Source organism: Hesperophylax consimilis, chromosome 5 (genome assembly GCF_061612785.1).
Source record: "Hesperophylax consimilis isolate HC1 chromosome 5, BYU_Hcon_1.0, whole genome shotgun sequence".
Taxonomy (NCBI): domain Eukaryota; kingdom Metazoa; phylum Arthropoda; class Insecta; order Trichoptera; family Limnephilidae; genus Hesperophylax; species Hesperophylax consimilis.
Window position 1 is genome coordinate 31,759,379 of NC_142840.1, and position 13,624 is coordinate 31,773,002.

At 33.2% G+C, this 13,624-nt stretch overlaps 1 protein-coding gene across 2 annotated transcripts in view; it reads left to right on the forward strand.

The window, feature by feature from the left end:
• The window catches only part of LOC149423778 (semaphorin-2A-like), a 647,562-nt gene that overhangs the window by 568,113 nt on the left and 65,825 nt on the right, over positions 1-13,624 (forward strand). For both annotated transcript variants that reach the window (XM_089631808.1, XM_089631809.1), the window contains one exon: positions 5,412-5,463. In XM_089631808.1, the coding sequence (XP_089487934.1) occupies positions 5,412-5,463 (52 nt within the window). The remainder of the gene's footprint in view (positions 1-5,411; positions 5,464-13,624) is intronic.

A 13,624-nucleotide genomic window follows, 5' to 3' on the forward strand; every position in this document is an offset into this window, starting at 1 on the left:
TAAACATATTCATTTCAACAACCTTTAGATTCTGAATGGAAGTGTTTCAGTTTATTGACGTAGTACATAAATACAGATTTGATTTGAGATTTTCAATGCCAAAAGTATTATCGTGGTTAATTGTTGCGGTATTACGCCGAGTTGCGCCTCCTCCTTCTTTAACCGACGTTTCGGACGGCGTTACTGTCAGTGTTGCCAACTCAACTACTTCAAAATATGCTAGAGTGATGGGAAAAATATGCCAGAAATATGCTAAATTCCTTTAAAAAATGCCAAAAAAAGCCAACATAAATTGACCATAGCCAGTTTATGTCATTATTACTCAATAATATGGGTACTAATTTTGTTCATTTTTAGTATATAAATACTTTACTGATTACTTCGTATTTATTGAGAAATAGAGTGATTGGAAAAATATGCCAGAAAAATGCTAAATTACTTTAAAAAATACCAAAAAAAAGCTAACATAAATTTAACTTAGAAATAAAATCAGTAAAATAAAATATCAATATCTTCATCTTCATCTTCTTCTTCATCATTAACAGCAGCTGATGTGGAAGGTTGAGAGACGGAGTCGTAACTTTCTTTGGTCCCAATGCAGCGTAGTACTTCGTCAGGAACAGTGTAAGAATAACAGCACTTTCCTGCTCTCTTTAGGCCAAATCTCACGTACAAAATGGCATTCAGGGTTCTCACCGCCAAACGATTTCGAAGTTTTGTTTTGACCAGACTCATTTGGCTAAATGCACATTCAATGTCCGCATTTGAATGCGGCAATGTTAAAATAGACATTGCAAACTGACATAAATCATTGAAGGGGTTATTAGCTGCATCTTTATATTGCATGACTTCATTCCAAAACTCTACAGTGGAAGTCAAGGATTCCCATTGAATGTGAACTATGTTTCTCCATTGAGACACCAGTTTTTCAATCGATATCATTTTTGTTAGTCAAAAAATTGGTTTATTATTTTCATGTTTCTGTAAAAATAAGCCAAATAAATATGCTATATGCTAAAAGCATAATAGTTATGCTAAACATGCAGTAATTATGCCAAATTTAGCATATAATATGCTATCTTGGCAACAGTGGTTACTGTTTCCATCATCACTATAGCTCTCGGAACACGATATTTTACTATTTTTATTTTATAAAGCGAAATAATCGCCATATAGCGTACTATAGGATAACAAGAACAATACCTCTACTCGGTTTGCCAACATTTTGACAATCAAAATTTAAAATTTTAGAAAACTTCCTATCAAATTGATATTTCAAAGCACTTTATGAAAAATGACCCTTTAGTTTTTCTTGGCAGAGAAAGTGCAAATTTCATGACTCCAGGATTTACTACTGCTTCTTACAATCGGATTATTTCTTTTGATATATTTAGATACCAATTTATGATATCGCTTCACCAAATTTGTGTATTACATTTAAATCACAAAGTACTTTGCAAGCTTCCGAATTTATAAGAGCTTTTCTCTCGAAGCGTTTAAAGTGAACTTTAACCAAGTTTGAAGTGGAAATAATATTTGACCTCAGAAAGGGGCCGCCCCTTATTCCCGGCGATATCAGATTCCGCCGTTCAAGGCGACACTTCGCCAGATTACAAAAAGATTTTAATTCAATTTACAGGCAACTTTGAGGCAAGCCTTTGGGAGTGATTCTGGAATCCTTAAAGCTTGTGAGAACATCTGCCTACTATCTTCGCTTTATTATTTTAAGACAAACTGATTTATTTTTAAGCCTGCCAGTGTTTTGTTGGGTATGAAATAATGTGTTCATATCCTGTAGGCTAAGATTTTAACTGTTTTACGAAAAATTTTCGAAAGTAAGCTTTAGTGATAAAAAATTTGCACAGTTTTTTTGGAAAGAATTTCAAAGTTAACGAGTGTTAATAAAGTGTAATGCAGAAACCTGATTGAGGAAAGCAGAAAAAATGTCGGAAAATTAAAAAGTTTTTACATCATGAAATAAGTCAACCATAGACATAATGAATATTATTAGACCTGCCCTAAGTGATTAAAAGCGTATTATCCCCACTCCCCATACCGGTTCCATTGGAGCCGGCTGTGCTCGCGTATGGCCTCAAGTGAAATTTGAAAACGTGACGTCATCATTCTTGTGCGAACTGTGGTCTAGGAATCATCGGTTCATTTTAAGAAATAACACGGCAAAATGTTGACTTGTACTATGAAAACTTGTAAAAATAGATTTGAAAAGGAGAATAAACCCAATTGTCGTATTACATTCCATATATAAGCATTATTTTACTTTATTTTAAGCATATTCACATCGTATAATATAGATCAGTTTTAGAAACATATACTATCACATCGAGAAACGTCTGGACGCGAAACACAAAGCTGGTTGGTTGCTGGGAAGTAAATTATGAACACTTATAAAAGTGTCTTAACTAAATACTTAAACGAAATATTCGACTCTGAAAATAGAACCGAATTTTTTTGCCGAATTTGGACTTCGCAAATTAGTTCATAACGTGGCGAGTAATTTGCGCTCCCATGTAAAAATGTCTATTCATTCAAAAGCAGATTTTACTTTTAAGAAGTAAATGGTGATATTATAATGCGAGATGCCTATTTACTGTCAGATTGATTTATTGACGAATCACAGTCAGCCTTACTCCCTTCGTTCTTCAACAGTTGATTTTACCCCTCGCCATTATCTTCTCGTCTATTAATTCCTAAGTCTGTGAAGTCAACCATGCAACCGTCTCCGTGGTAAAGGATCCTCTATCTCAAATACTCCGTGGTCGAGGGATAAGGCTCTCCACTAGCAATCCAGGGATCGTGGATTCAAATTTGGGAGGGCGAAATAAATTTTATTTGATTAGTTTCGCCGTTGTGTAAAACCACCATTCAGACTTGAAAAGTTGGTTAAAATCCTAAAATGCTACAGGTTTGGTGACCAAATCTGATACCTCCCTACCATCCTTTTTTCCCATCTTCTTCCCCTCCTCACTACCTTCAGCCTCACAAAATACCCCAATTGTTGATGCCATAGTCTCACTGGCTCCAGAAGGTTGGGAGCACTTTTGTCTCTTAAGCGGTATTCGCTTAAAAAATCATCTCGGAGTGTCATATTTAATAAGAGCTATGGGGCTTTGAAATATTTATTTATTCATCACAAAGCCAGACAAGACATAATTTTTATATTATCATAATAAATCAAAACAACATTTAGACGACCTCCGTGGTCGAGGGGTAAAGCTGTCGTCTATCAAGCCGAAGTTCATGGGATCAAATCCCGGCGTGCGCATAACAATTTCATTTGTGTTATTTTACAATTTATTCATTTAAAATAATGTATAGTATGCTTGCGGCACGTTCCAGAGTGGAAGATACCTTCAGTATCACCTGGTATAAGACCACCATTCAGTCATTGCTTTAAATGACTTTAGACGTGTTTGGTGACCAGAGCTGAATAGCCAGGTACTCCCCCACTTTTCTCTTTCTCATCTCATTCCCCTCCCCACTACCTTCAGTCTCACAACATATCCCAATTGGGGATGCCATAGTCTCACTGTGGGGTAGGCTCTTGTGCGGATTCACATATAAAAAAAATAATAAATAGAATAAAGACAATGCGAGTAAAATTGTTACTAACTCTTCGAGCTTTGGACAAAGACACTACCAATACCATGCAATAAAAGCTTTCAACAGTTTAAAACTTGAAATTTAAATTGAGGAAAATAAAAATAAATTCACACACAAAATTACAAAATGGATTAAAGAACAAAAAAGACAATATTACCAAAATTTCATAACATAAAATAAAAATAAAACCTACACGTAACACACAAAACCAATATAAACACACATCACTCACAAACACACAAGATTATTTTCAATGTAGATACTATTTTTTTTAATTTTAAATATATTATTATGTATTTTTAATTTTAAATGTATAATTTTTCTCATTAAATGCATTATGTAGTTTATATTTTCATATTATAAAATGAAGGCTTCAGCACGGGCAAGCCACCCAGTGAGGCCTACATTGCTGGAAAACTTGAATTGTAAAAAATATTGTACCTAATAAAAAAAAATAAAAATAAAATTATTTTAAATAATTAATTGATTGGCTAACCATCTAACTAATTTGAATATATTTGATAAAAAAGTATTGTGATACTTATTACAGTCCAGTGTAAAAAAAACACCGTATAACATACATAAAGCACAATAGTTTGTTCCTATTTTCAGTAATATTTTCCACGTAAAATATTATATTTCATCACCAGCAAATAACATCTTATACTAAACTAGCTTACGTGTACCCGGCGATGCTGGGGGTTATCCTTAGAAGATAGACATATACCATTGTGGACTTTTATGTAGGCCTTTTTAAAACATACAATTCCGTAGTACATTATTGTGATGTATCTCATAAGGTTTAGCCAGAGTTATCAATGTAAGCGCCCGAAAATATATTTTTATGACTTCTAGGAATTCTTCGAATTTTCTCATAGATATATGAATATTAGTAGACCTGCCCTAAGTGATTAAAAGCGTATTATCCCCACTCCCCATACCGGTTCCATTGGAGCCGGCTGTGCTCGCGTATGGCCTCAAGTGAAATTTGAAAACGTGACGTCATCATTCTTGTGCGAACTATGGTCGAGGCATCATCGGTTCATTTTACGAAATAACACGGCAAAATGTTGACTTGTACTATGAAAACTTGTAAAAATAGATGTGAAAAAGAGAATAAACCCAATTGTCGTATTACATTCCATATATAAGCATTATTTTACTTTATTTTAAGCATATTCACATCGTATAATATGAATCAGTTGTTACTATCACATCGAGAAACGTCTGGACGCGAAACACAAAGCTGGTTGGTTGCTGGGAAGTAAATTATGAACACTTATAAAAGTGTCTTAACTAAATACTTAAACGAAATATTCGACTCTGAAAATTGAACCGAATTTTTTTGCCGAATTTGGACTTCCCAAATTTGTTCATAACGCGGCGAGTAATTTGCGCTCCCATGTAAAAATGTCTATTCATTCAAAAGCAGATTTTACTTTTAAGAAGTAAATGGTGATATTATAATGCGAGATGCCTATTTACTGTCAGATTGATTTATTGACGAATCACAGTCAGCTTCACTCCCTTCGTTCTTCAACAGTTGATTTTACCCCTCGCCATTATCTTCTCGTCTATTAATTCCTATGTCTGTGAATTTTCTCTATTTTAAATACATATAATATGCATGTATTATATAAATAAACTTTCCGGAAGAAATTTTCTAAATGAAAGTGAAAACCCTATCGTAATCCATTATGAGAGCGAATTTGTTTTATACTATTTAGAGATTGTTTGATAGTACATGTTTCAAAAATTTTATATTTTAATAAATTTATTTTTCCTTCCAGGGATCGGCTCTACAAGCTCAACATGACGGACATAAGTCAATCACACTGCACGGTAAGAACTTTTTGAAATTCTATCTTACCTACATAAAAAAAACTTTATTTCCACTTAAGTGGAGCTTTTTTTATTTACTTAATTTACTTATTTACATAAAATGTAACTTTTCGTCTTGACGTGACAGGTGGGAGTAGCACTCAGGATGATTTTAATATTTTCCTCGAGATTAAAATGTGAAATTCAAATGTATTTTTCAGTCGTGAATAATTTTCAGATTTTGTTGATATTTTTGTTAGAAACTTTGTTAGTTTCTTGGAAGATAAGATTGTGAAGTCTTTTTGTAACTAGAACAGAACTTTCATATCAAATTAGTATCTACAATAAATATTTAAGTTATGTAATATTTCACAATACTCTTCTGGAATAATTATAGAGCTCTCCGTTCTGAAAGTTCATCATTCATTGTCATACTTCGCTGTGCTAGAACTTTGAAGGGTTATTTAATTTGTTGACTGTAGAACATTTTAATTAAACTATTGTACATTACGGTTTTTGTAGTAGCATTAAAAGAGAAATGATTCGAAAGAAATATTATTGACAAATAGCAGAGAAGTGTGACAAAGTACACGTTGTGTTCATTGAATGAAGATACAAAAATATCTCACATTTTCGTTATTAAAATAATTCTATATCCCTTTTTACCATCCGTGTTCAACATTGGATATTTGAAATAAGGGCGAGTTAACACTGTTTAACAATAAGTTTTCACTCCATCATTTATTTGTTATTTTTCATAACACTTAATTCAAATGTGACCGTAAGTAGGTACATTTCTAGATAAGTACGTCCCACGATTAACCAGTATTAATATGATCGCAAATAGGTACATTTCTAGATAAGTAGGTACCATAATTAATCTGTATTAATGTGACCGATAGTAGGTACATTTCTAGATAAGTACGTATCGCGATTAACCTGAATTAATGTGACCGTAAATAGGTATATTTATAGATAAGTACGTACCACGATTAACCTGTGGTAAAGAAAACTGCATTTATTTTAATCTTACTTATATTTGGAATTTTATTTCTATACTCTTTAAAATATCTTTATTTTATCTCTAATATGGTTTCTACATAAATCATGTACGACTACCATAATACGGGCATAAACCTTGTGTGATAGTTGAGAAAATCATCGAAAGTGTAATTTTTAAAACAATTTATTTTTTATGTAGAAAACTTATATTGCGCTTTAGGTTGAAAGAGTGTCAAACTGAATTTATTAACTCTCAAATATTTCATCTAGCGTATTCGAATGTGGCTTTCATTTTTTTTATCTCAATACCGCACAAGTGTCCCAACTGCTCTCCACAGGATTCTGTTAGTCTATAGCTTCCCTAATTGGAGTATGTTATGAAACTCAAGGGCATGGAGAAGTTAATGTTATGGGGAAGATGAAGGTTGGTAAATACTTGGATATCCCGATCTTCTCACCAACCACGACTTAAGCCATTTCAAGCAACGTTCTGATGGAGCTAGTGAGACTATGGCATCCCTAAAAGTAGTGGGGAGAGGGAGGAGATAGGGAAGTACCTGGATATTCAGAACTGGTCACCAAACATGGCCAAAGCCATTTTAAGCAACGATTCAATTCTAAATAGTGGTCTTACACCAGGGCGCTACTGAGAGTATCTTACACTCTGGAACGTGCCATATACGGATAAAAATGAGTATTAATAATTTATCAAAAACTCGGGTAATGTTGGAACACGGGTTCGTGAAAATATGTTCGCATTTAGTCATTATTTATTTACAAAGCATTTGCTTTGCATCGTGATAATATATTCGTAATTCACTAAAATTTTATCAGGAAACCTGTTAATTCATTCTTAAACGCCTGTAATCCCGTTTTAACAGGATTACGAATAATTTTAACAGATCCTTAGTAAATTAGCAATGCTAATTAATCTCCGTCATCATTTTATAAATATTATATTAATGTGAAATCACACAAAGCAATTAACAAAATATATTTTCTTGTATAATTGAACAAGCTTGAGAATTTTATCAATTTAAACTGTTCTTTTTGTTTTTTTCCCTTTGCATAAGCACATCGAACTAATTACTTTGATCACTCAAACCAGGAGCGAACTTTATCAACAGACTGCCTGGTGAGATTATTAATGCATGGACAAATATTGTTATTTCTCCTATCAACAATCCTTCATTATTAAAACGAGTCGCTTTCCATTATTCCATGCCGAGAATTGCATGTCATTCTAAATGCATATTATAATTATATTCAATGCTTGAAATAGATACTTGCACCGAGGTTGCGCGATAAATCAATTAGGTACATAATACCTACATTAAGGACGGGTTGTTTCATTGAATTTATTTAAAAAAAAAACATACCGCATAAAGGAATAAAGTTACGAGTACAAAGTATAAAATTTAAGAAAATATAAAAATACAAAAGGTAAGAGAAAAAAAAAATTAAAATGACATCTTAATGATTATAATAAATTATTTTCCATTGATGCCAATCTGTACAAGCCCATAAATGAATGTGACTTGAGTAGTGTTGCTATCTGTTTGTTCTCAGAATAACCACTTATTTTTTATGGGTCAAGAAAAGACAAAAAGAAAAATATATATTATTGTAAGAAAATCAACAGTCTCTTAAGTGAGAACTTTAGTAAGGGACATATATATTTTTTTTTATTTCGTTTAAATGCCCTTAGGGATTTTACGTACAATGCAATTTTTTTTAAATACTTTAAAAATAAAGAGTTACATAATATAAAGAGTACATAATATAAAAGACTAAACAGATTACATAAAATATAAGATTTAACAATGCATAGGTTAACAAAATCTACGTATCATGAAACATAAGAGTTTACGAAACGTAGGTAATATGGAATTTAAGGAAGTGAAATAAAAATAGATGATCTGCCAATATCCTCTAAATCAATTGAATAAAAAAGTATGAAATTGTTGTTCATATTAGCCTATAAACTATGTAACTTTAATTAACAATCTCTATTAGATTAGGATTAGATTCGACAAAAGGTCTAATAAACAAACATTTATATCTAATATAAACATTTCATTAAACTGAGTTTAAATTGTGACACTGATTGGCAGCGGTAAACATCGATTAAACTATACTTATTACCAAGTCTGTGTAGTCTTTGAATAGGCGAGTTTACGAAATGATTGTTAGCAGATTTTGGAACATTATACAAGGCATTCAGTCGAGTGTCCCGTGTAGGAACTTACAAAGAAATAACGCTTGTTAAAATGTTAATCAAATTATCAATCAAAAACAAGAAATACAAAAGGCTTCACAAACCATTAATCATTCATCATTCATCAAATTCATTTAAAGTTCTTTCAAGTGCGGTTACTATTTTATCGTGGGTAGGTTGTTTACGCACTACTCGGATAGTAACAGAACTGTAATAAGACTTTCACAGAACTTGAAATTAAAGATTGCAAATTGATAACTTGTTCAAATTCTGTGAAACAACCCATGTTGAGTAAAACAGCTGCGATCGTTGCGGATGTATTTGAATGTTCTGTACATTTCTGAGATTTTTGGTACGAAAAAGCTTTAGTAACATTTATTGTGTATCAACATTAAAATTAATGACGGCCTCCGTAGATGGGTAGTTGTCCTTGGCTAAGAATCCGAAGGTCGTGGGTTAAAATTAAAGTGTGGGCAAATAAATTTTATTTGATTAATTTGTGTTATTTTACAACATTTATCAGTATTTACTCGGTGTAATACCACCACTAAAAATCAAAACGTTGCTAAAAATGGCTTTAGTCGCGTTTGGTGATCAGATCTGAAGTACTTTTCCACCTTCCTCTTCCCCATCTTTTTCCTCTTCCTACGGCCTTCAGCTTCACAACAATTATGCGTGCTATTGTATCACTTGCTCCAGACGGTTTGGAGCAGTAGGGTGGACAAGGGCGGCAATAGTGGACCTGTGGACGTGAAACCAAAATTTAGATAAAATAATACCTAAAACCTAAGTCGTGATAACTAAAAGAACAACACAACTAGTTTGAAACCGTGAACCAAAAATAGTGATGCCTTTGAAAACAAAAAAATACATAATATTCACAATGTTCATCAGTCCATTTTCAAAATGTTATTTCGTGCGTTAAGTACATTGGATCCAAAAAGAAAAATTATATTTAATTGTAAATTAGAGAAAAATAGAGAGAATACGGAATATATATATATTTAACAAGTAAACTTTGTTATTTGAGTTAGAGAAATTGTACCTACATCAATTTAATTGACCATGCTATTTTCATTTTAAAGCAACAATGAAGCAACACGTGTGAGGGAGAGGGTTACCTGTTTCTAATCTAATGTAATATTTTCTTTGTGGCCTGGTTCTTACAAAGAAATTAGTTCTGATTCCATTATACATGTTTTAACAAAATGTTAACCAGTCCGTCCCTGAATGTAGCCCAGTTGTACCGCCAACACGGAGAAAACTAATATAAAATACATTTATTAAGAATGTGGTCAAATTATTCGCTTTCCTGTTAAAAACGGGATTGCACGCCTTTAACGAATGAATTGAAAGAGTTCCTAACGAAATATCAGTTAAAAGCAAACGTTTTATGAGGACGGCGGAACACGTGTTCATACAAATAATGATATTTATATTGGCACACTGATATTGTCGCATTTCGTCATAGTATTTATTAGGAAAAGAACACGTTTTCTCGATATATTATGAATGACTAATATTTGAAAAGGAAATTGGCACTGGCACTAATCATTTTTCTCCGTGAATGAACTGGGGGTTTTCTTTATCTTGGCTGCATCTCGATATCTCTTCAGAGAACTATTCCAATTACAGAGGCGGCGCGTAAGGTGTTCCGGGCAATTACTTCCCAGACATAAATAGATGTATTAGCGCGAAGCAGCGGTGCCTCGGGTAGTTTTAGCTCCCAAATAACTAACTCCACCCATCTGACTTACTACCGAGAAATCGCACCCCATACCGTTAACAAAGCTCGCACATACGTTTTAATCCTGAAGACTTATTAGTGTTATCGGTGAATGAAGCTCTCAAACTTCAGTATGCCAATGTAAGGGTAGTTTTTTTACACACGGTGTCCGGAAACAGTGGTACAAGTGGTAAACTGGTATATCTACATCATATGGAGAACATGAAAAAACTTTTATCATTGTCAGCGTTTAGATTTTTCCTTATTTTCGGAAAAAAAACTTTTGTATCCTGGTCCATGCTTCTATGCATTTTAATATACATTAAAAATCAAATAATAACTCCCTAAGGATTGATTTTTTCTTTAATTTGACCTTTGACACGATTTACTCGAAAAAGAGGACTCAAATCAAAAAAAAGTCCCACAAAATCGACTTCAAATGTCCTGTAGATTCAACAGTTTCCCGCTTCAACCACTATTTTCCGGATACCATGTATGTATATTGTGTGAGTGCAGCACCTTAAAAAGTCAAAGTAATAAGAAAAAAATAATCTTCCACTCATTGAAAACTTATATGATCTTAATTTTTTTTAGACTAAATCAATATTAATTAACATATAAAAATTAACGATTTATAAAACTGTTTTTAAATACTCGGGGTAAGGTTGTAATTGAATTGAGTTTTTGAAATATGTTCTTATTTATTTTATCCGTTTAAATATCAGTGCAATTTTATTATAATACTAGCTGTATCCCGCTACGCGTTGCGGTGGCTCAATCTGTATGAGATAGGAAAAACAATAGCGCGTGTTGCATTTTGCAATGTTGTATTTTTCAAAGCAATCAGAAAAGAACTTTCGGAGATTTAAGATTTTGAACAAACGGACACATACATATTTATTTATATATAAACTAAAATCTGCGATTGATTCATAGTAATAAAAGTATTGTATTAACATTGTAACCAATTAATCAAAAATAAACAATATCCTCTCCACTAAGTTACATTTGTAAAATAATATTATTTATAATAGTACGCAAGCCGAACACCCGATCACAGTTTACCGGCATCTGTTTTTCCTACGTCATACAATCCAGGCCTCTTCAAGACCCGCATTAATATATCTTTTCCCACAGCCCTTACCTTAACCCGCCTAATAACGCTGCCCAACCGGGTGGTGACATAGCTTTCCTGTCTTTACACTGTACAGGTAGGGTCGCTCTTCTGAGGTGTCGCATAAAAAAATAAAATAAGAAAGTGCTCCGTCAGCGTTCGCAGTATCAACTCGAAAGTAAAGGAGGCGCAATTCATTGCTGAAAACCTTGCTTTTAAATTCACCCGTACTCGAGTGCCAGTATGTGAATGTTGTAGCGCTAACATTGTAAATAAGTATTCCAGGCGTATTGGATAGCAATTAAGTAGTGTGGTGTTTGCAAAGGAGCAAGTGGGGTAGGGTAGATTGTTTACTATCGGGAACAGACACTCAGGAAACACGCATTCATACCTTTAGATAACATCTGGAAGCATTCCATTTATCTCTATTTCTCTCTCTCTCTATTACAAATAGCAAAGTTTAATAAGTAAATTCATGAAAGATCTGGAATAATCGGATATCTTTTACGTAGTATGTACGCTTTTATTCCACGTTAAATAATGAAGCTTGCACGCTTACGAATATAATGTGATCCTGCTAATAGCTCTTGGATAATCTCTCCTAGGTTATTTCGATGTTGTATAACTAGCTATACGTATATGATAGGATGTGTGAATCTACTTCTTTTCACACTGTTGGTTGTGAGTAGTCCTACAAGCTCTCCTGTTGGAAGGACTATAATTATACGCGAGTAAATCCCTTTACTTCCTGAACTCGTAACTAAGGAGATAATGAGAGGGCCGTCTCAAATCTCTCAAGGGAATACTCGCGTGGGTTGTCAGTGGCGTAGCGAGAGAATGTCGGGTCATGAGGCAAACTTGGAAATCCGAACCTCACTTCTTCGCATTAAATCTTCATTTCTTTAAATCTAGGCCAAAGTCGATATACTTTTGTAAAAATGATCCTCATTTATTAGAAACTTTTGTTCTGTCCATGAGTTCCAATTGCATTTAAAAATATTAAAAAGCATCTGTATCTTTATATTTATAAAAATAAACAAAAAACAATAAGTTGGACTAGGTTGATTCTGTTTGAATCAAACAATTTACAGCTCTCAAAGTTGCTTTCGTTGTGAGCTATGGAGCTTTTAAACATAAATACAACTGCAAAATTAAATTATCGAAATACGAAAAAAGTGTGTTGAAACTAAAGCAGAACCGGCTAATAAAACTAGTAATTCATATATCCAATCTAAAATCTTAATTTAATTTATTTTCTTAGTTTGGATAATACCTATCCATTAATCAAAATCCTGAACACGTTTGAAATTATTTAACTTATATATCTATCTACTCACTGCTCCTGTCCGCAATAGGTGGACCTTCGCAAGAATTTAGAAACTCTGCAAAAGTGCTAAAAGTTATTTAATTCTATGCAAATGAAACTTTTACCCTTTATAAGCTATGAGTTCTTCTTTCTAGTAAATAAAATTCCACAGTGGCATCACTGATACTTTCAGAGGTATGACATCATAAACCGTGGAACAATTGTCTGAATACTTAACAATAATTAAATAATAGCTATAAATAATACCCAGTAAATACTATTTACAACATGGCAGAGAATGAGCAACACTTTTTAATATTTCTTTATAAACCCGAGCCCCGGTGTCTTTGTCTTGCCTTTCGTTACGCCACTGTGCACAATGAATGTGATCCAAGTTTAAATTACCTATAGGAGTAATCTCATGCTTAATTTCCACAAACGGTTTTAACGAATCGAACGGATTTTCTGCAGATGACACATTAATTACTTGCCGGTGATTTATCTTCTCATCAATAGATGCCCCTTGATCCTTAAATACAGCTTACTCTAAATAATAATATTGTTAATAAACATCTGCGCAGCGGAAGATTACTGAAAACTTGGAACCGTATTATATATCCTGGAAATGGGGGTTATATTTGCCCAATTTTATATAAGTGCCTAGGTTTTGTACGTTAGACCGTAGCCATTTACTCCCTAGCATATACAATACATGTATTTTATGTAAGTGCCTAGGTTTTGTACGTTAGACCGTAGCCATTTACTCCCTAGCATATACAATACATGTATTTTATGTAAGTGCCTAAGTTTTGTACA